The following is a 20,903-nucleotide window of genomic DNA, read 5'->3' as shown; positions in this document are numbered from 1 at the left end:
GAAGCGCAGAGTGGTAAAGCTGCAGTACTGCAGTTTGAGCTCCCTGCTCATAACCTGAGTTTGATCCTGGCGGAAGCTGGGTTCAGGTAGTCGGCTCGAGGTTGACTCAGCCTTGCATCCTTCCGAGGTCGGTAAAATGAGTACCCAGCTTGCTGGGGGGAAAGTGTAGATGACTGGGGAAGGCAATAGCAAGGAAAGGAAAGGTCCCCTGTGCAAGCACCAGTCATTTCCGACTCTGGGGTGAAGTGGGTTTCACAACATTTATATGGCAGACTTTTTTTATGGGGTGGTTTGCCATTGCCTTCCCCAGTCATTTACACTTTCCCCCAGCAAGCTGGGTACTCATTTTACCGACCTCGGAAGAATGGAAGGCTGAGTCAACCTTGATCCAGCTACCTGAAAACCCAGCTTCCGCCAGGGATCGAACTCAGGTCATGAGCAGAGCTTAGGACTGCAGTACTGCAGCTTTAACACTCTGTGCCATGGGGCAATGGCAAACCACCCCGTAAAAAGTCTGCCGTGAAAACGTCGTGAAAGCAACATCACCCCAGAGTTGGAAATGACTGGTGCTTGCACAGGGGACTACCTTTACGTTTACCTTTAGCAGCCTACTATCTGGGAAGTTCAAGTTCAAAATCTCCAGTCTACAAAGGAAATGTGCTGGGTGAACCTGGTCTGGAGACACACTCATAGCACTTAAAAGCACCTCATTGCAGGGGACAAGGAGGGGGAGAAGCCTCAGCCGATGGAGGGAAGACACAGCTCTGCTGTGCAACTGAGAAAGCCTAGCAAAGCAAGCTCTCACTCTGTCCCTCCCTCCCAAAGGAGGAGCCTCAGTCAATGGAGGGAAGAGAGGTTTTGCTCTGTAGCTCCTGTGCAATTGGGAGAGCCTGGCAAAAAAAGCTGTGATGCAGAAGGAAGCAAGAGAAAGGGAGAAGAAAGCAGCAGACAGCCAGTTACTCAGGGGCCTGACACCCGTTATCTAGCACCTGAGGATGGGAAGGACCACTGTTATTTACCCAGGCCTCCCCTCCTCCTCAGACACCTACTTCACATTCTCCTTTGTTCTTTGGTCCGACTGTCCCCCGGACTCGCTCCGAGAGGGGAAGATGCTGGATGAAGGTGAAGCCAGGCGGAACGGGGAAGAAGGTGTCCTCCCTCTGGCCAAAGTTGAACTCGATGGCACAGTTCTTCACCAAGACGTGAGGGAACAGGGCATGGCCGCCCAAGACGTCTTTCCGCACCCGGTATGCCACCCCCAGCCACTTTCCATTCTTCATGAAGGACATTTCGATGTCGTCGCCGCACTCAAAGTCCTAAAGGTGGGGGAGAAGTCAGCAGCTGGAGGTAAGGAAGGTCAGATGACAAAAATGACAGCTCGGACAGCATGCGGCGGATTGGCATCTGCAGGGGTGGAACTCTAGCAGGAAATCCTTTGGATGTTAGGCCACACCCCCTGTCATGATCCTGGGCCTAGTGAGGTCTGCAGGCTCCAGAGAAGCATGCCTAGTTACAAAAGAGCCCACATTTCCCAGAACCCCTTCTGTTCCTCTGATTGGGTGGCAAGGTTTTGGAGGGAAACCAGGCCAGAGAAAGGTGGGGCCTGAGAGCAGAACATAAAAGGGCCAAGCCCAGGCAGGGGGTGTTCTTTTCCTGGAACGCTGAGCTGGAGGCAGGCTGTAGCCTAGGAGCTTGCAGCAGGGGAAAGATCCCTGACCCAAGGGGGTGAGTGTTAGTTATTAGAGTAGGGACGGTATAGATAAACGCGTCAGGGCTTTTCGTTTATTTGCACCAACCTTTACTCTATATATATTTCTCTGTTTTACCTACTTATTATTTGAGCGCTGTAAATAAATGGTTGTTGTTATACTCCTGGGGTCCTCACATCTCCTTGGTCACAGTTAAGAGGTATTTCTCTTAATAAGGAAAACAAGGGTGGTTGGGTGCTCTGGGCCCTCCAGAGTGGTGGCAGCCAGTAGAAGGCCCTGCTAGGCCTGGCTGCGTGACAGCATATTAAGCCACACACCACTGGTGTAGCTAATCCTCCAAGAGTTTACAAGGCTCTTTTTGGTAAGCTCTTGGAGGATTGGTTACATCGAGGGTGGGTGTGGCCTAATATGCAAAGCGGCTCCTGCTAGAATTCCACTGCTGGGCATCTGTGTCTGAAGAAGCGGACGTGCACACAAAAGCTTAGGCCCAGAATTGAAACTGTGTTGGTCTTAGAGGGGCCACTGGACTCAAAACTTTGTTCTACTGCCTCCCATCACAGAGACATTAAAGAACCTTCCCCCCCCCCGGCCCCTACACCCACCACTCTGGCCTCAACAAGACTTCCTAACAAACAGCCTCCTAATTCCTCACACTTGAGAATCCCCCTTCCCAACAGGCGGCCTTTCGGAATACTTCACATCTGAGAATCCCACACCTCCGCCCAAGAGAACACGCTGTCGCTACCAAAACAAGCCGCGAACGAGGCTCACCACGAGGCAGGTGATGACGTCATTCTCAGTGAAGGTATCGCCGTAGTTTTCAAACTTGCAGTTGGTGGATTTCTTCCCAGTGCCTCCGTAGCCGTAGGAGTAAAGCTCCTCACCTAAGCAGACAAAAGAAGGCGTTGGAGACTCGTACGTGGCGTCGTGCGGAGGACAGAAGAGGCTGCCACTGTGCAGAGTCCCTGTGTATTTATTTATTTTTTTTACAGAAAACTATTTAAAGACGTTAGCTACCATTTCCCATGTGAACCTCAAGGCCGCTTAGAACAGGGCTGTCAAGCTCATATGTTATGAGGGCCGGATCTGATATAAATGAGACCTCGTTGGGCTGGGCCATGTCGAGCCAGGCCATGTGTGTATCTATTTAAGATTAGGTAGCAGAGATATCAACTTTATAAAGGACACAGACAAACACAATTAAAGGGGTTTTTTTTTTAAAAAAACCCAAACCCTTAAAACATGCTTAAAACGTTAGCATTCGTTGGTCTTAAAGGTGCTTTCTTTATATCTCTCCCATGGGATCCAAGGAACTGGGCAAAGGAAGCTCTGGCTCATTCATTCCTTCCCCAGGGGACCAGGAGGGGGAAGGAAGAGAGGCTTGGCTCAGTACCTCTGCTGTGTGATTGAGAGAGCCTGGAAAAACAAACTCTGCCTTTCCCCCTTGCTCAGGGGCCTGATAAGAGCCATCTGGGGGCCCGATTCAGCCTCTGGGCCGCATGTTTGACACCCCTAGCTTAGAATACAGATAATGTGCATAAAACATAAAATGCATCTAAAAACAGTTTAGGACTGCTACTCAATTAATCAGATGAGGTCTTAAATAAAACTGTGTTCAGTCTCCTAAAGACTGGAGGCCACGCTTGTTTCATAATCATGGTGCTGCCACCAAAAAGGCCCTCTCTTGTGTATCCACCAAGCAAGCTTCTTTGACAAGGCAGCCAAAAGGGCCTCTCCCTGCAAGGAGCGTATGGGAGCAGACAGCCCTTCCGATACCCTGGTCTCAAGCAGTAACCCTCTAAGCTGAGTTAGTGTGAGCTAGTTCACAGCTTTTTAGCCTCTGGCTCGCACATTTTTGTCTTCGCTCAGGAAGAATGGCCCCAGAGCAAAGTAATTTATGCAGTCGCTCACAACTTTAATGTCAGCAGCTCACAAAGAAGACTTTTTGCTTACAAGGCTCCACAGCTTCGAGAGAGACTCAGCAAGCCAAGGAGGGTTTTAAAGGTCAAGCCAACAACATGAACTGGCCCTGAGAGCAGACCGGGAGCCAATGAGATCGCTCTGGTATCAGGGGCCTGCTGGGAATCTCAGCACCACGAGGACTGGTCGAAGGGAACCCTTGGGAAGTCCTAACCACAACTCTCAAAAGTTTTCTCCTTTAAGCTGAAATCAACTTTCTCTAACTTCTGGAGCAGGGGTGGCCAAACAGTGGTCTGGGAGCCACATGTGGCTCTTTCACACACATTATGGGGCTCTCAAAGCCCCTCCTCCACCCCGTTGGTCAGCCTGGAGAAGGCACTTGTCTCTTTAAATCACTTCTCCAAGCCAAGCCAGCTGCTGGCTTGCAGAACGCATTCAAAGTTAAAGCTGCTTTCTTTCCTTCTCCCCACCCTCCCATCTATTTGCTTTCCTTCCGCCTTTCTCACCGCCCGTTATTCCTGTCTTGCAGCTCCCAAACGTCTGACGTTCACGTCTTGCGGATCTCAAACATCTGACGTTTATTCTACGCGGCTCTTATGTTAAGCGGGTTTGGCCACCCCGGTTCTGGAGCATTTTCCGAGAACCCTTTTCAGTTAAATCCGCAGTCCTGTTTTCCCGCATGCCTCGGGACTCCTGAGCTCCTTCCTGTGGCTCAGAGTGACCTGGCAATGCAGCTCTCCTCCAAAGCTGGTCGGCTTCCTAACAGAGATCCTCTATTTCAGAAGCAACAGCCTGCAGTGAGATGTTATAGGGACATCCAATCGCACCTGCAGACACTTTGTCAGGAAGCCTTCCCTGCTCAGGGAAAGGAAGAATGCTCTAAGATGGCCCCCCACACTGTTTTTTTTAAGTACTCAGAAAGAAGAGGAAGAATTATATCCCGCCCTTCACTCTGAATCTCAGAACATCTTACAATCTCCTTTACCTTCCCCACCCCACAACAGACGCCCTGTGAGGTGGGCGGGGCTGAGAGAGCTCTTCCAGAAGCTGCCCTTTCAAGGACAGCTCTGCGAGAGTTATGGCTGACCCCAAGGCCATTCCAGCAGGTGCAGGTGGAAGAGTGGGGAATGAAACTCAGTTCTCCCAGATAAGAGTCTGCCCTTTCAAGGACAACCTGTGCCAGAGCTATGGCTGACCCCAAGGCCATTCTAGCAGCTGCAGGTGGAGGAGTGGGGAATGAAACTCAGTTCTCCCAGATAAGAGTCTGCCCTTTCAAGGACAACCTCTGTGAGAGCTGCAGCTGACCCAAGGCCAATCCAGCAGGTGCAAGTGGAGGAGTGGGGAATCAAACCCGGTTCTCCCAGATAAGAGTCTGCCCTTTCAAGGACAACCTCTGCCAGAGCTATGGCTGACCCCAAGGCCATTCCAGCAGCTGCAAGTGGAGGAGGGGGGAATCAAACCCGGTTCTCCCAGATAAGAGTCTGCCCTTTCAAGGACAACCTCTGCCAGAGCTATGGCTGACCCAAGGCCATTCCAGCAGCTGCAAGTGGAGGAGTGGGGAATCAAACTCGGTTCTCCCAGATAAGAGTCTGCCCTTTCAAGGACAACCTCTGCGAGAGCTATGGCTGACCCCCCAAGGCCAGTCCAGCAGCTGCAAGGAGAGGAGTGGAGAATCAAATCCGGTTCTCCCAGATAAGATTCTGCCCTTTCAAGGGCAACCTCTGCCAGAGCTATGGCTGACCCAAGGCCATTCCAGCAGCTGCAAGTGGAGGAGTGGGGAATCAAACCCGGTTCTCCCAGATAAGAGTCTGCCCTTTCAAGGACAACCTCTGCCAGAGCTATGGCTGACCCAAGGCCATTCCAGCAGCTGCAAGTGGAGGAATGGGGAATCAAACCGAGTTCTTCCAGATAAGAGAGCTCTGGCTGACCCAAGGCCATTCCAGCAGCTGCAAGTGGAGGAGTGGAGAATCAAATCCGGTTCTCCCAGATAAGAGTCCGCACAGTTAACCACAACACCAAACTGAGTTTTTAAACTCCAGCTTGTTTCACTTCATGATGGAACCCCAGTACATATAAGGAAAGTGGGACCCAAGAGTAAAAACAGGCGCAGTCTGAGTCTTACCTAACTGAGTGCTGCAGGAATCCAGGGACCAGCCAATCCGCACGACGTGAGGATCCGGTTCGGTGGGAGGAAGGTGCTTGACCGAGATCTCCTCGTTTATCTAAGGCAGAAAGGGCAGATGTTGAGGAACTAAGCTCACTGTGAAATTAAGCTCATTTCCAATGACAAGAACGGATTGCTAAGAGATGCAATGAAGCAAAGCTGTCTTGGGACGCCTTTAACGATAGCTGCGTAGGTCACGCTTAAAGGCAACGCCCCTCCAAGCTCTTGAAAGATGGGCGATGCAGACTAACACGTTTCAGGAACGCTCCAAAAGGGACGATGTTTCGGTAAGAGGTCTGTGAGCACGGACAGTGAGGTTTGAACACCGATCCAGCCGTGTCAAGGCTGTGCTGCTTAACAGGGCACTGAAGCAATTCCAGCTGACAGAACGGCAAAATAAAGAGTCCGTGTTCATTAAGGGCCCTAAAGCCGTTACAGGACCTATGGCTACCCTAAGAATGAATGACTCCCCAAGCACCCTAACATTAACAGCCTCGTTCAGGTCTCGCAAACAGAGGGCTCCGGCTTTGTGGGTGGAGTCAGAGGCCAGTAGCGCCTTAAAGGCCAGGAATGGCCAAACTTTGGCTCGGGAGCCACATACGACTCTTTCACACATATCGTGTGGCTCTCGAAGTCCCACAGCCCCGTCAGCCAGCTTGGAGAAGAAGATGATATTGGATTTATATCCCGCCCTCCACTCCGAAGAGTCTCAGAGCGGCTCACAATCTCCTTTACCTTCATCCCCCTCAACAGACACCCTGCGAGGTGGGTGGGGCTGGAGAGGACTCTCACAGCAGCTGCCCTTTCAAGGACAACCTCTGCCAGAGCTATGGCTGACCCAAGGCCATTCCAGCAGCTGCAAGTGTAGGAGTGCAGAATCAAACCCAGTTCTCCCAGATAAGAGTCCACACACTTAACTACTACACCAAACTGGGTGGGGTTGAGAGGGCTCTCACTGCAGCTGCCCTTTCAAGGACAACTCCTACGAGAGCTATGGCTGACCCAAGGCCATTCCAGCAGGTGCAAGTGGAGGAGTGGGGAATCAAACCCAGTTCTCCCAGATAGGAGTCTGCCCTTTGAAGGACAACTCCTACGAGAGCTAATGGCTGACCCAAGGCCATTCCAGCAGCTGCAAGTGGAGGAGCGGGGAATCAAACCCGGTTCTCCCAGATAAGAGTCCGCGCACTTAACCCCTACACCAAACTGGCTCTCTTTCTGATTTAAAGAGAGAAGGCATTTCTCTCTTTAAATCACTTCTCCAGACCAATCCAGCCAGCAGCTCGGAGAATGCATTTAAAGTTGTTTCATTCCCATCTCTCTTCCCCACCTATTTGCTTCCCTTCCTTCTCTCAAACTATCTTACATTTATTCTATGTAGTTCTTATGTCAAGCAAGCTTGTCCACCCCTGTTAAAGGCCAACAAAATGTGGGGACAAAATGTATGACCTTCTGTGAGTCCCAGCTCACTTCTTCACATAAGGTACACATTTTGTTAGTCTTGAAGGTGCTGCTGGACTTTTGCTCTTTTCTATGGCTACAAACAAACCCATCTTGATCTAGCTTGACGGAGTCAATGCAGCTCATGTTGGGCCTTCCCTTTTTCCGGATCTTTCGTCTTCTCCTAGTAATAATAAGAGCCCCGTGGCGCAGAGTGGTAAAGCTGCAGTCCTGCAGTCGGAGCCCTCTGCTCACGACCTGAGTTCGATCCCAGCGGAAGCTGGTTCAGGTAGCCGGCTCCAGGTTGACTCAGCCTTCCATCCTTCCGAGGTCGGTAAAATGAATCCCCAGCTTGCTGGGGGGAAAGCGTAGATGACTGGGGAAGGCGATAGCAAACTACCCCTGTTAAAAAAGTCTGCCGTGAAAACGTTGTGAAAGCAACGTCACCCCAGAGTCGGAAACGACTGGTGCTTGCACAGGGGACGACCTTGACCTTTTTCCTCATAATGGGACCAAAGTACAATAGCCTCAGTTCAGTCATTTTAAGTTCTAGAGAGAGTCCAGGCTTGATGTGATCTAGAACCCGCTGATTTGTCTTTCTGGCAATCCACAGTATCTGTAAAACTCTCTTCCAAAACCACATTGCAAATATATATATTAAAAAGGTAAAGGTAGTCTCCTGCACAAGCACCACTCTTTGCTACCTGACACTACTCTGGGGTGACATCGCATCACGACATTTTCACGGCAGACTTCTTACGGGGTGGTTTGCCATTGCCTTCCCCAGTCCTCTACACTTTCCCCCCAGCAAGCTGGGTCCTCAATTTGCCGACCTCGGAAGGATGGAAGGTTGAGTCAACCTTGAGTCGGCTACCTGAATCCAGCTTCTGCCGGGATTGAACTCAGGTCATGAGTAGAGAGCTTAGACTGCAATACTGCAGCTTACTACTCTGCACCACAAGGCACCATTCTGGGGTGACATCGCATCACGACGTTTTCATGGCAGACTTTTTATGGGACGGTTTGCCATTGCCTTCCCCAGTCATCTACACTTCCCCCTCCCCAGCAAGGTGGGTACTCATTTTATCGACCTCAGGAGGGAAGGCTGAGTCAACCTTGAGCCAGCTACCTGAATCCAGCTTCCACCAGGATCAAACTCAGGTCATAGAATCAGAGTTTGAAGGGAAGGGACCTCCAGGGTCATCTAGTCCAACCCCCTGCACAATGCAGGAAACCCACAAAGAGAGGCCAGATGGCCATCTGACAGAGATGAAGATCCTGTGAATTTGGGGTAGGTATTTGTGGGTTTCACCTACCCCAAATTCACAGGATCTTCATCTCTGCCAGATGGCCATCTGGCCTCTGTTTAAAAACCTCCAAGGAAGGAGAGCCCACGACCTCCCGAGGAAGCCTGTTCCACTGAGGAACCGCTCAAAGGCTCAGGGAGTTCTTCCTAATGTTGAGCTGGAAACTCGTCTGATTTAATTTCAACCCGTTGGTTCTGGTCCTACCTTCTGGGGTCACAGAAAACAATTCCACACCCTCCTCTAGATGACAGCCCTTCAAGATGATGATCATATCACCTCTCAGCCATGTCGTGCGCAGAGAGCTCGGACTGTAGCTTTACCACTCTATACCATGGGGCTCTTACAAACACATGTGCGTGTGTTTCTATAAAATTTCTATAAATAATTCATGAGAGAAGCGAGGAGCAGCCCTCAACCCGGGAGCCCCCTTTGTTATTGCCGCAAACGTGTCTCCGCCGCCAACATCGCAGGCTAACAAATCTGTCTTCTTGGCCCAGGCTATCAGAGAACAATTCATCTTACGCTGCCACCCGCCACAGCCCTCGAGCCGAGAAGCGCGTTTCCTTACCTTCATCTCGAAACAGACCCTCCCTCGCCATACCCCATACGTGGCTCGTGCCCCCGACCACAGGAAAGCAAACCCCTCGATAGTCAGAGGGTAGCCGCTGTATCGGTCCCGGGCAACTTTGAAATGCAGATCGCAATTGTCTGGAAGGGAGAAAAAAGAAAAGAAGCAAAAAAGAGGGGCTGAAAAAGTCAAAGAGGGTTTGTGGCAGAGACGCCTGAAATACCACAATGACCACAGCTTTAAAATCAAATCCATTTTCGTTCTGTTTTTCTCCTTACGGGTGGGACTCAAAAGCGCTCCTCCTCTGCTTTTCTAGCGACAATCCCGTGAGGTAGGCCAGGCCAAAAGGCAGGCTCATAGCCACAATTTTAAAAATTGGGGGGGGCATATTAAAAAAAGTCAGCTCCCCTCCCCTGGTCGCCATCACCATGACTCAGGGCATCTGACCTTCCCTCCCCCCCACAACCATTTGAGTGCCCTTTAAAAGGCATGGGAGACTCTTACATTAAGCAAGTTTGGCCACCCCTGGTTTACAGACAGCCTGCTCTTCCTGAACACGTCTAAGACGAAGCAGACCCATCTCTCTCCCAGTCTGGAAGCAGATAAAACCAATGAGGAAGCCAGGCCCTGCAGAAATGCAGCACCGGATGCTTGGCCCCTCTACGTTGTCAAGGACTGGAATATCTATCTATCTATCTATCTATCTATCTATCTATCTATCTATCTATCTATCTATCTATCTATCTATCCATCCATCCATCATTACTTCATCCATCTATCTATCTATCTATCTATCTATCTATCTATCTATCTATCTATCTATCTATCATTACTTCATCTATCTATCTATCTATCTATTTATCTATCTATCTATCCATCCATCCATCTATCATTACTTCATCTATCTATCTATCTATCTATCTATCTATCTATCTATCTATCTATCTATCTATCATTACTTCATCTATCTATCTATCTATCTATCTATCTATCTATCTATCTATCCATCCATCTATCCATCCATCCATCCATCTATCTATCTATCCATCTATCTATCTATCATCTATCTATCTATCATTACTTCATCTATCTATCTATCTATCTATCTATCTATCTATCTATCTATCTATCATTACTTCATCTATCTATCCATCCATCCATCTATCTATCCATCTATCTATCTATCTATCATTACTTCATCTATCTATCTATCTATCTATTTATCTATCTATCTATCCATCCATCCATCTATCATTACTTCATCTATCTATCTATCTATCTATCTATCTATCTATCTATCTATCTATCTATCTATCTATCATTACTTCATCTATCTATCTATCTATCTATCTATCTATCTATCTATCTATCTATCCATCCATCTATCTATCCATCCATCTATCCATCTATCTATCTATCCATCTATCTATCTATCATCTATCTATCTATCATTACTTCATCTATCTATCTATCTATCTATCTATCTATCTATCTATCTATCTATCTATCTATCTATCTATCTATCTATCATTACTTCATCTATCTATCTATCTATCTATCTATCTATCTATCTATCTATCTATCATTACTTCATCTATCTATCTATCCATCCATCCATCTATCTATCATTACTTCATCTATCTATCTATCTATCTATCTATCTATCTATCTATCTATCTATCTATCTATCATCTATCTATCCATCCATCCATCCATCCATCCATCATTACTTCACATCTATATCCCGCCCTCTCCGCAAGCGGACTCAGGGCGACTTACGATCAATTATATAAAACAATTTGAAACCAGTAAAATAAATTTAAAACAGTTTGTGGTGCTATACACACACACACACACACACCCCGTTTATGATCCCATGCTATTCGTAGCTCCTCAGCGGTGAGAGGGGGTGGTTCTCTCCCGGATTCAGATGTTGAAGGCCTGCCAAAATACGTAGTCCTGCGTTACAGGCCCTGTGGAATTGGGAAAGATCCCGCAGGGCCCTTATGGCCTCTGAGAGGGTGTTCCACATCTCAGGGAGGACAACAGGTGCAGGCAAGGAGAATCCACGAGACTTGTTTGTAGCACTACACCCCCCCACCCCCCCGCTATCAGCAGTTAAGGTAGGAGTCTCCAACCTTTTTGAGCTTGTGGCCACCTTTGGAATACTGGCACGCCGTGGTGGGCGCAGTCACAAAATGGGTGCCCCGGCTGACCCATCAGTTGCCCGATGAAGATCTTTACGCTGTGGTGCCAGGAGATGCCAAAGCAATGGTTCATCAAATCCCCAGTGGCCAATCAGAATCCTTGCTGGGCAAAAGCCCCACCTGGCTCCGCCCACTTTCTTAAAAAACAACAACTCGGCGGGTGCCAGGAAAAGGGACTGTTGAGCACCATGGCACCCACGTGCACCGCACTGGAGACACATGACTTAAATGATCTCAAGAGGGGATTGGATAAACATCTGGAGCAGAGGTCCATCGGTGGCTACTGGCCACAGCCTATGGTTAGAACTCTTTGTCTTGGGCAAGTGATATTCTGTATTCTTGGTGCTTGGAAGGGGAAACAGTGTCCTGCCCTACTGATGGACCTCCTGATGGCACCTGGGTTTTTTTGGCCACTGTGTGACACAGAGTGTTGGACTGGATGGGCCATTGCCTGATCCAACATGGCTTCTCTTATGTTCTCATGTCTGGGGCAGTGATGCTCTGTATTCTTGGTGCTTGGGGGGGCAACAGTGGGAGGGCTTCTAGTGTCCTGGCCCTACTGATGGACCTCCTGACGCCACCTGGGTTTTTTGGCCACTGTGTGACACAGAGTGTTGGACTGGAGGGGCCATTGGCCTGATCCAAAATGGCTTCTCTTAGGTTCTTATGTTCCTTCCTTTGGATGCCTGAAAGGTTAATATGCAATTAAAGGGCCAAACATTAAAAACAAAATGTAAAAAATCACAAACCAACATACATGTATTTATTGTGGAAAGCTAAAACCGTTTAGGGGCCCATCGTTAGCCACAATGGGAACCCCACTTAACTTGACCTGACGCGTTTCAACCTAAACTGGTCTTCCTCAGAGGTCAGAAAAGTAAGTACACATATTGGCTCATAATACAGACTGCAATAAAACAATAGAACAATGCTGAACCACAGGGTCAAAACACAGCAGGTCAAATTAAGTGGGTTCTCATTGTGGTTTTATGACTGCACATAGGATAGAGGCTAATGATGGGCCCCTAAATGGTTTTTTTAAAAGGTAAAGGTCGTCCGCTGTGCAACCACCAGTCATTTCTGACTCTGGGGTGACGTTGCTTTCACAACGTTTTCACGGCAGACTTTTTACGGGGTGGTTTGCCATTGCCTTCCCCAGTCATCTACACTTTCCCCCCCAGCAAGCTGGGGACTCCTTTGACTGACCTCGGAAGGATGGAAGGCTGAGTCAACCTGGAGCCAGCTACCTGAGCCCAGCTTCCGCCGGGATCAAACTCAGGTTGTGAGCAGAGAGTTCAGATCACAGTACTGCAGAACTGCTACTTTACCACTCTGAACCACGGGGCTCTTTAAACAGTTTTAGCTTTCCACAATAAATACTGGTTCCACAATAAATGTTGGTTTATGATTTGTTTTACAATTTGTTTTTAATGTTTGGCCCTTTACTTGCACATTAACCTTTCAGGTTTCTTACTCCCGTTTTTGGGTTCAGTTTCTTTCCCCTCTCTGTTTTTCCTTCCTTTGGATAGTCCCAAGGGGCAGAAGAGACCTCAGCTTGCAAATGCAGAGCGCTGGATTTTGAACTGCCAGCAGGCGAGGCGCTCCTGCTGCTGAAAGCAACCTGCCAAGGATCCCACTCCCCCCACAGCTGCCGCCCGCTCATGCCCTATGGGAGCAGTGCCCCGATGGCAAGCCACAGCGGAGCACAAGGGGAGAGCCAATCAGGTGCCTCGTTTCAGTGCCAGCTAAGGGAGTGAACAAGCACGGGGCGAGAGGGACAGCACGCGGGCTGCTGTGGTTCCCAAGACTCACAAGTGTCGATGGCCACCAGCGAGTCGTCGAAATCTTCCTCGTCGTCCTCAGCGGGCGGCTGTGGAGATCTGCCCCTGGAAGAGAGAGTGAACATGCATGGCCCGTTCATCCATTTGAGGGGGGGCGCCCCGAGAGGCAGCCTGCAAGGCAATCTTGTGAAAGGTGCATGTCACAAGCTTAGGCAATCAGCTCCCCCATCCCAAGAAGAGACTGGATTTATACCCTGCCCTTCACTAGCCAAAGGAGTCTCAGATCAGCTTACAAATCTCCTTTGATGATATTGGATTTATACCCCGTCCTCCACTCCTAAGAGTCTCAGAGTGGCTCACAATCTCCTTTATCTTCCTCCCCCGCAACAATCACCCTGTGAGGTGGGTGGGGCTGAGAGGGCTCTCACAGCAGCTGCCCTTTCAAGGACAGAGTCTCAGAGCGGCTCACAATCCCCTTTACCTTCCTCCCCCACAACAGACACCCTGTGAGGTGGGTGGGGCTGAGAGAGCTCTCCCAGAAGCTGCCCTTTCAAGGACAACCTCTGCCAGAGCTATGGCTGACCCAAGGCCATTCCAGCAGCTGCAAGGGGAGGAGTGGGGAATCAAACCCTGTTCTCCCAGAAGAGTCCGCACACTTAACCCACTACACCAAACTGGCTCTCCCTTCCCCTTTCCCTTCCCTTCCCCACAACAGACACCCTGTGAGGCAGTTGGGGCCAAGAGAGCTCTGACGGAGACCGCTCTTGAGCAGAACAGCCTTGAGAGAACATGAGAGAACAAGGCACTCAGCGTCCTGTTGGAAATGAAATTTCGACATCCCCACTGCTGCTGCTCATAAGCAAATGCAGGAATTTACGGGCAAGACGGGTCTGAATTGACACCCTGACCTTGAAACAATTTCACGCAAGTTCCACAACTTTCAACTGAACTCGCTTCGAAGTCAGAAAGTAAAGTGGTGAACGAAAGAAGGATCTACGTAATTTGTCACGGCGCAATTAAGCCGTGACCCGGAATGCCCAGCCTAGCCTGATCTCGGTGGACTGCAGCAGCTGAGCGGGTCCAGCCCTGGTTAGTACGTGGCTGGGAGACCACGGAGGAAGTCCAGGGTCGCTACGCAGAGGCAGGCAACGGCAAGCCACCTCTGTTCGTCTCTGCCTGAGCTGGATATCCCAGGCCAGCCCAAGCTCACCTGATCTTGGAGGGTAATAACGGTCATCCCTGGTTTGTACTTGGACAGGAGAATGCAGAGAAAGACCACGGTTACTATGCAGAGGCAGGCAGTGGCAAACCACCCCTGAACCTCTCTTGCCTTAAAAACCTTCCAGGGCCCCTCGCAAGTTGACGGCACTTTACTCAACTGTTACAAATTAAGCTGCAGAACGCACCTTGCAACTTCCAGTTCTGTAATCTTATTTGTACTGCGACGATTTTCAAAGATCTTTGCTGTCCAACTGAACAGCTTTTCAAACTTAATAATCCGCCTTGAGTCTCAGTGAGGACACACACATGGAGCTGCCTTATACCGAATCAGAGCCCTGGTCCACCAAGGTCAAGAGTGTCTGCTCGGGCTGGCAGCAGCTCTCCAGGTCCTCCTGCCTGGTCCTTTTAACTGGAGATGCTGAGGATTGAACCTGGGACCTTCTGCATGCCAAGCAGAGGCTCTACCACTGAGCTACAGCCCCACTTCATGGCTTTCCAGGATCTCAGGCTGAGGTCTTTCCCATCCCCTCCTGCCTGGTCCTTTTCACTGGAGACCCTGGGGATTGAACCTGGGACCTTCTGCATGCCAAGCAGAGGCTTTACCACTGAGCTATGGCCCCACTTCATGGCTTTCCAGGATCTCAGGCTGAGGTCTTTCCTATCACCTGATCCTTTTCACTGGAGATACCAGGGAGTGAACCTGGAACTTTCTGCATGTCAGGCAGATGCTCTACCACTGAGCTACAGCCCCACTTCATAGCTCTCCAGGGTCTCAGGCTAAGGTTTTTCCCACCACCTCCTGCCTGGTCCTTTTAACTGGAGATGCCTGGGATTGAACCTGGGACCTTCTGCATGCCAATCAGTTGCGCTACCACTGAGCCACAGCCCTACTTCCTGGCTCTCAGGCGGAGGTCTTTCATATTACCTCCTGCCTGGTCCTTTCAACTGGAGATGCCTGGGATTGAACCTGGGACCTTCTGCATGCCAAGCAGAGGCTCTACCACTGAGCTACAAACCCCTTTCATGGGTCTCCAGGGACTTTCCCATAACCTCTAGTCTGGACTTTTAACTGGAGATGCTGGAGCTTGAACCTGGGACCTTCTGCATGCTGAGCAGAGGCTCTTCCACTGAGCTACAGCCCCACTTCATGGCTCTCCAGGGTCTCAGGCCGAGGTCTTTCACATCACCTCTTGCATGGTCCTTTTAACTGGAGATGCTGGGGATTGAACCTGGGACTTTCTGCCCGCCAAGCGGATGTTCTACCACTGAACTGCAGCCCCTCCCCAAGAAAAGTGGGCTATAAATGAATACTTGGTTGAACAAGGAGTTAAAGAATGCACTTCTGAGAAATGCCACCCTCTCTCTTGCTTTGGGGGGGGGGGGGTCCCAAGATGCTCCTGTCAATTTCTTCCCACCTACAAACTGCATGGAAAGAAAACAGTGGTTGAGGTGGGAGAAGCAGCAGGTGCCAGCCTCCTCCAAAGACTTGCCTGAACGCACCTTTTATCATCTCGGTGTTCGTAGTAGCCGCGCCCCCTCTGTTCTTCAAATGGCCTCTTCCGGCCTTGCTGGGGTTGCTGCTGCCAGGACTGAGATGAGTCGGAGGAGCCGAAGCCGGAGGGAGGTGCATTGTAACTCCCGGCAGAGGAACCGTAGCCAGAAGCATTGTAGTTCTGGCCCGGGGGGCCGTAACCAGAAGGCGCGTTGTAACCGGAGCCAGATGTGTTGTAGCCCAGGGACCGCTCCTCTGACTTCACTTCCAGCTTCATGTCTGCATTGAAGCACAAGGGAGCAAACAGTGCATTTCACCAAAGGAGGAGGAGGAGCAGAAGGAGGAGGAGAAGAAGGAGGAGGAGGGGAAGGAGGAGGAGGAGAAGGAGGAGGAGGAGGAGGGGAAGGAGGAGGAGAAGAAGGAGGAGGAGGGGAAGGAGGAGAAGGAGGGGAAGGAGAAGAAGGAGGAGGAGGAGGAGGAGGAGGAGAAGGAGGGGAAGAAGGAGGAGAAGGAGGAGGAGGAGAAGGAGGAGGAGGAGAAGGAGGAGGAGAAGATGATATTGGATTTATATTCCACCCCATACTCTAAATCTCAGAGCGGCCACAATCTCCTTTACCTTCCTCCCCCACAACAGACACCTATGAGGTGGGTGGGGCTGAGAGAGCTCTCACAGAAGCTGCCCTTTCAAGGACAGCTCTTCGAGAGCTATGGCTGACCCAAGGTCATTCCAGCAGATGCAAATGGAGGAGTGGGGAATCAAACCTGGTTCTCCCAGATAAGAGTCTGCGCACTTAACCACTACACTAAACTGGCTCTCAAAACTACTGCTCTGAAGTTGCACAGTAGAGCATAATGGCAGCTTTGTTCCTTCAGAGAAGAAACCACTGACACAATCCTGAGAGGTGTGCCACCGAAGGCCCTGTTTGCCAAACAGCTCGGCTTCGATTTGGCATTTGAAGGAGTTTGGCAGAGAGCGCCCCGTGGCACAGGTGTTAAAGCTGCAGTACTGCAGCCCTAAGCTCTGCTCACGACCTGAGTTCGATCCCAGCGAAAGCTGGTTTCAGGTAGTCGGCTCGAGGTTGACTCAGCCTTCCATCCTTCTGAGATCGGCAAAAGGAGTACCCAGCTCGACTGGTGCTTGCACAGGGGACCTTTCCTTTTCCTGGTAGAGATCTGGTACCAACTCCAAAGTAAATGCTGTTGCCACCAATGGGACTATCCATTTTTTTTAGTACATGGATATCCAGTTGCTTTATATTACCTTTTGTTGTTGTTTCGGTCCAGTTAACACTAACTAACCAACACCAGACCCCAAGCAAATGATTATCTGAATCTGCTAAAAAACATTGCTATGACTCTGCATACTGACTCACGGTCAACTTTCTCTCTAGATTATCTATACTGCTTGCCATTCCATACTATCATCTCATGAAGTGTGCTTAGAGCACACGAAAGCTTCCACTTGGAATAAAACTTTGGTCTTAAAGGTGCGACTTGACTCCTGGAGGACCAGTTTGGTGTAGTGGTTAAGAGCGCGGACTCTTATCTGGGAGAACTGGGTTTGATGCCCCACTCCTCCACTTGCACCTGCTGGAATGGCCTTGGGTCAGCCATAGCTCTGGCAGAGGTTGTCCTTGAAAGGGCAGACTCTTGTCTGGGAGAACCGGGTTTGATTCCCCACTCCTCCACTTGCAGCTGCTGGAATGGCCTTGGGTCAGCCATAGCCCTGGCAGAGGTTGTCCTTGAAAGGGCAGACTCTTATCTGGGAGAACCAGGTTTGATTCCCCACTCCTCCACTTGCAGCTGCTGGAATGGCCTTGGGTCAGCCGTAGCCCTGGCAGAGGTTGTCCTTGAAAGGGCAGACTCTTATCTGGGAGAACCAGGTTTGATTCCCCACTCCTCCACTGGCAGCTGCTAGCATGGCCTTGGGTCAGCCATAACTCTGGCAGAGGTTGTCCTTGAAAGGGCAGACTGTTATCTGGGAGAACCAGGTTTGATTCCCCACTCCTCCACTTGCACCTGCTGGCATGGCCTTGGGTCAGCCATAGCTCTCGCAGAGGTTGTCCTTGAAAGGGCAGGCTCTTATCTGGGAGAACCGAGTTTGATTCCCCACTCCTCCACTTGCACCTGCTGGCATGGCCTTGGGTCAGCCATAGCTCTGGCAGAGGTTGTCCTTGAAAGGACAGCTTCAAGGAGAGCTCTCTCAGCCCCACCCACCTCACAGGGTGTCTGTTGTGGGGGAGGAAAGGAAAAGAGATTGTGAGCCGCTCTGAGACTCTTCGGAGTGGAGGGTGGGATATAAATCCAGTATCTTCTTCTTCTTTGTCCTATCCATTTATCAACCACTCTGCCACGCATGCTCCTAAAATTCAATCACGCTCTGCTATACCTGAGAGCGGGCTATGCAGACAGAGGGGATGGGGGACACCACATGCACCAAACCTGTTTCAATTCCCACTGAATTCTGTGGGACAGAAGTAAAGGAGCTGGAAACTCAGGACGCAGCTGAAAAAGCGTGCTCCGTAACTTAAGAGTCCCCAACTTTCCTGAGCCTGTGGGCACCTTTGGTATTCTGACACAGTGTCGAAGGCAGGGCCAGCCACGAAATGGCCGCCGCCGCTTCCCTGCAGCCGCACAGTGAAGATCCTTGTTCGGTAGAGGCAGCTGCTGCCAAAGCAACGTTTTTTTTAAAGTCTGCACAGCTAGTCAAATCTCCAGTGTCCAATCAGAGCAAAAGCCACACCTGGTCCATCTCATATGCCAAGAAAGGTGTCAGCAGGTGCCATGGCACCCATGGGCAGCGTGCTGGTGATTTCTGGCCTAGACACTAGATAGGGGTCCCCAACCCCCGGGCCATGGACCAGTACCAGTCCGTGGCCTGTTAGCAACCGGGCCACGAGTTGTATAATTATTTCAGTATATATTACAATGCAGTAATAATAATAACAAGAAGAAACCATTGGATTTATATCCTGCCCTCCACTCCAAATCTCAGAGCAGCTCACAATCTACTTTACTTTCCTCACCCAAGACAAACACCCTGTGAGCTGGGTGGGGCTGAGAGAGCTCTCCCAGAAGCTGCCCTTGCAAGGACAGCTCTGCGAGAGCTATTGCTAACCCAACACCATTCCAGCAGCTGCAAGTGGAGGAGTGAGGAATCAAACCCGGTACTCCCAGATAAGAGTCCACACACTTAACCACCACACTAAACTAATAGAAATAAAGTGCACAATTGTATCATCCCGAAACCATCCCGCCCCACCAACCCCCCCGGTCCGTGGAAAAACTGTCTTCCACAAAACCGGTCCCTGGTGCCAAAAAGGTTGGGGACCGCTGCACTGGATCTAGCGCAGGTAGGTACAGCTCTACTCAAAACAGTATCTCTAAGCACACACCTTGGTTTCTCCCACATGAGCAAAAGGCTTTAAAAAAACAACCCATATAGGCTAACAGTGGTTGCTAGGCTCAGGCTGAAAGGGGGTACACGGAGGACAATTTATGACTGCCCAGAGACAATACGCAACACACCCACAAGTGAAGGTACACATACAGCCGACAAGGGGTCGAAATTAAATCAAATCAAAGGGTCGAAATTAAATCCAAAGAGTTTCTGGCTCAACATTAGGAAGAACTTCATGACAGTTAGAGCGATTCCTCAGAGGAACAGGCTTCCTCGGGAGGTGGTGGGCTCTCCTTCCTTGGAGGTTTTGAAACAGAGGCTAGATGGCCTTCTGACAGCGATGAAGATCCTGTGAATTTAGGGGGAGATATCTGTGTGTTTCCTGCATTGTGCAGAGGGTTGGACTGGATGACCCTGGAGGTCCCTTCCAGGAATGTGGAATGCCCTCCCGGAGGCTATAAGGGCCCTGCGGGATCTTTCTGCCTTCCGCAGGGCCTGCAGGACAGAACTGTTCTGACAGGCATTTAACATCTGACCCAGGAGGAGACTGCAACCCCACATCTCTAAAGAGCTGTGATTACTATCTGATCACCATCAGGAAAAGAATCCGCCTATATTAAAGACAGCACCATAGAATGTTTTTTAGAATGTTTTAACTGTAATTGTATTTTATTGGTTTTTAAATTGTAAATGTAAATATTTAAAGTGATTGTTAGCCGCCCTGAGTCCGCTAGCGGAGAGGGTGGGGTAGAAATTTAAGGTAAATAAATAAAAAATAAATAAATAAAATAGACTCTATGATTCTAAGGCTGGCCTCCTTCCACTCACATGCATTGTGTCAACAGCTGTTCTGCAGTTTTAAAAAGTACTGCTTTCTTTGGAGAGCTGTTTATTTACCTGTCAGGGCAACTTTTAAATATTTATAACCTGCTTTTCTCCCAAAGCAGTGAACATCTTTTCTTTTCTTTTTAAAGGTCTCTCTTTGGAGTTACGCAGAATGTCTTGGCCAAATCAAACGCAGAAATTTCTACAGAGGAGGAGGAGGAGAAGAAGTCTTAAAACGCTTGGCCTTACCTGGACGCAAGCTGGGACGATCGTGGTCTAGAGGCCTCCTCTCGTACCCAGATTCGTTCTCCTGTTTAATGTTGCCGCGTTCGTAAGCCTGGTGATACCCTTGCATGCTGTCCTGATGCATGCCACCATGGACACCATCTTGAAACGGAAAACGCAAGAACACAGATTAACAGTGCTGTATTGCTCCAGTCGTACGAGACCTTAAGTCTAACCTGCAAAGGCCTCTCGTCAGGAATCTTAACGGGCAAAGCTTTTTCTAGACAGTACTGCTTCAGGAAGGAAGGAAAACAGAGGGAAGTGGAGGTGGAAGGAAAGCAATTTTAAATGCATTCTGTAAGCTGCCAGCTGGCTTAGCAAAGTGATTTAAAGAGACAAATGCCTTCTCCAAGCTGGCCAACAGGGCATTGTGGGATTTGAGAGCCACAAAATGTGTGTGAAAGAGCCACATGCGGCTCCCGAGCCACAGTTTGGCCACCCCTGCTCTAGAACTCAACGCTTCTGACACTCTCTCCCCCTTTGAGATGTGTGCATCCCACAGGGGATCACGGCACAATGTTGAGCCCTGCCCTCATCTGTAAAAGAGAACCTAGAAGAGGGGTGGGCAAATTTCAGTTTTGAACACC

General features: G+C 49.8%; 1 protein-coding gene and 1 non-coding gene across 2 annotated transcripts in view; both read right to left on the bottom strand.

Annotated features, from left to right (window-relative positions):
* HNRNPUL1 (heterogeneous nuclear ribonucleoprotein U like 1) overlaps positions 1-20,903 on the bottom strand; it is a 40,762-nt gene that overhangs the window by 14,732 nt on the left and 5,127 nt on the right. The window contains exons 2-8 of the mRNA XM_060257576.1: positions 20,281-20,418; positions 15,815-16,085; positions 13,125-13,198; positions 9,106-9,245; positions 5,752-5,851; positions 2,481-2,593; positions 1,050-1,316 (exon numbers count right to left, since the gene is read on the bottom strand). Of these exons, the coding sequence (XP_060113559.1) occupies positions 1,050-1,316; positions 2,481-2,593; positions 5,752-5,851; positions 9,106-9,245; positions 13,125-13,198; positions 15,815-16,085; positions 20,281-20,418 (1,103 nt within the window). The remainder of the gene's footprint in view (positions 1-1,049; positions 1,317-2,480; positions 2,594-5,751; positions 5,852-9,105; positions 9,246-13,124; positions 13,199-15,814; positions 16,086-20,280; positions 20,419-20,903) is intronic.
* On the bottom strand, positions 14,994-15,065 carry TRNAV-GAC (transfer RNA valine (anticodon GAC)). The gene has a single exon. It is a non-coding gene; the product is annotated as a tRNA-Val (tRNA).

The sequence above is a fragment of the Heteronotia binoei genome, chromosome 17, assembly GCF_032191835.1.
Source record: "Heteronotia binoei isolate CCM8104 ecotype False Entrance Well chromosome 17, APGP_CSIRO_Hbin_v1, whole genome shotgun sequence".
In the NCBI taxonomy this organism is placed as follows: Eukaryota; Metazoa; Chordata; class Lepidosauria; order Squamata; family Gekkonidae; genus Heteronotia; species Heteronotia binoei.
This window is presented reverse-complemented; position numbering and strand designations above follow the sequence as displayed.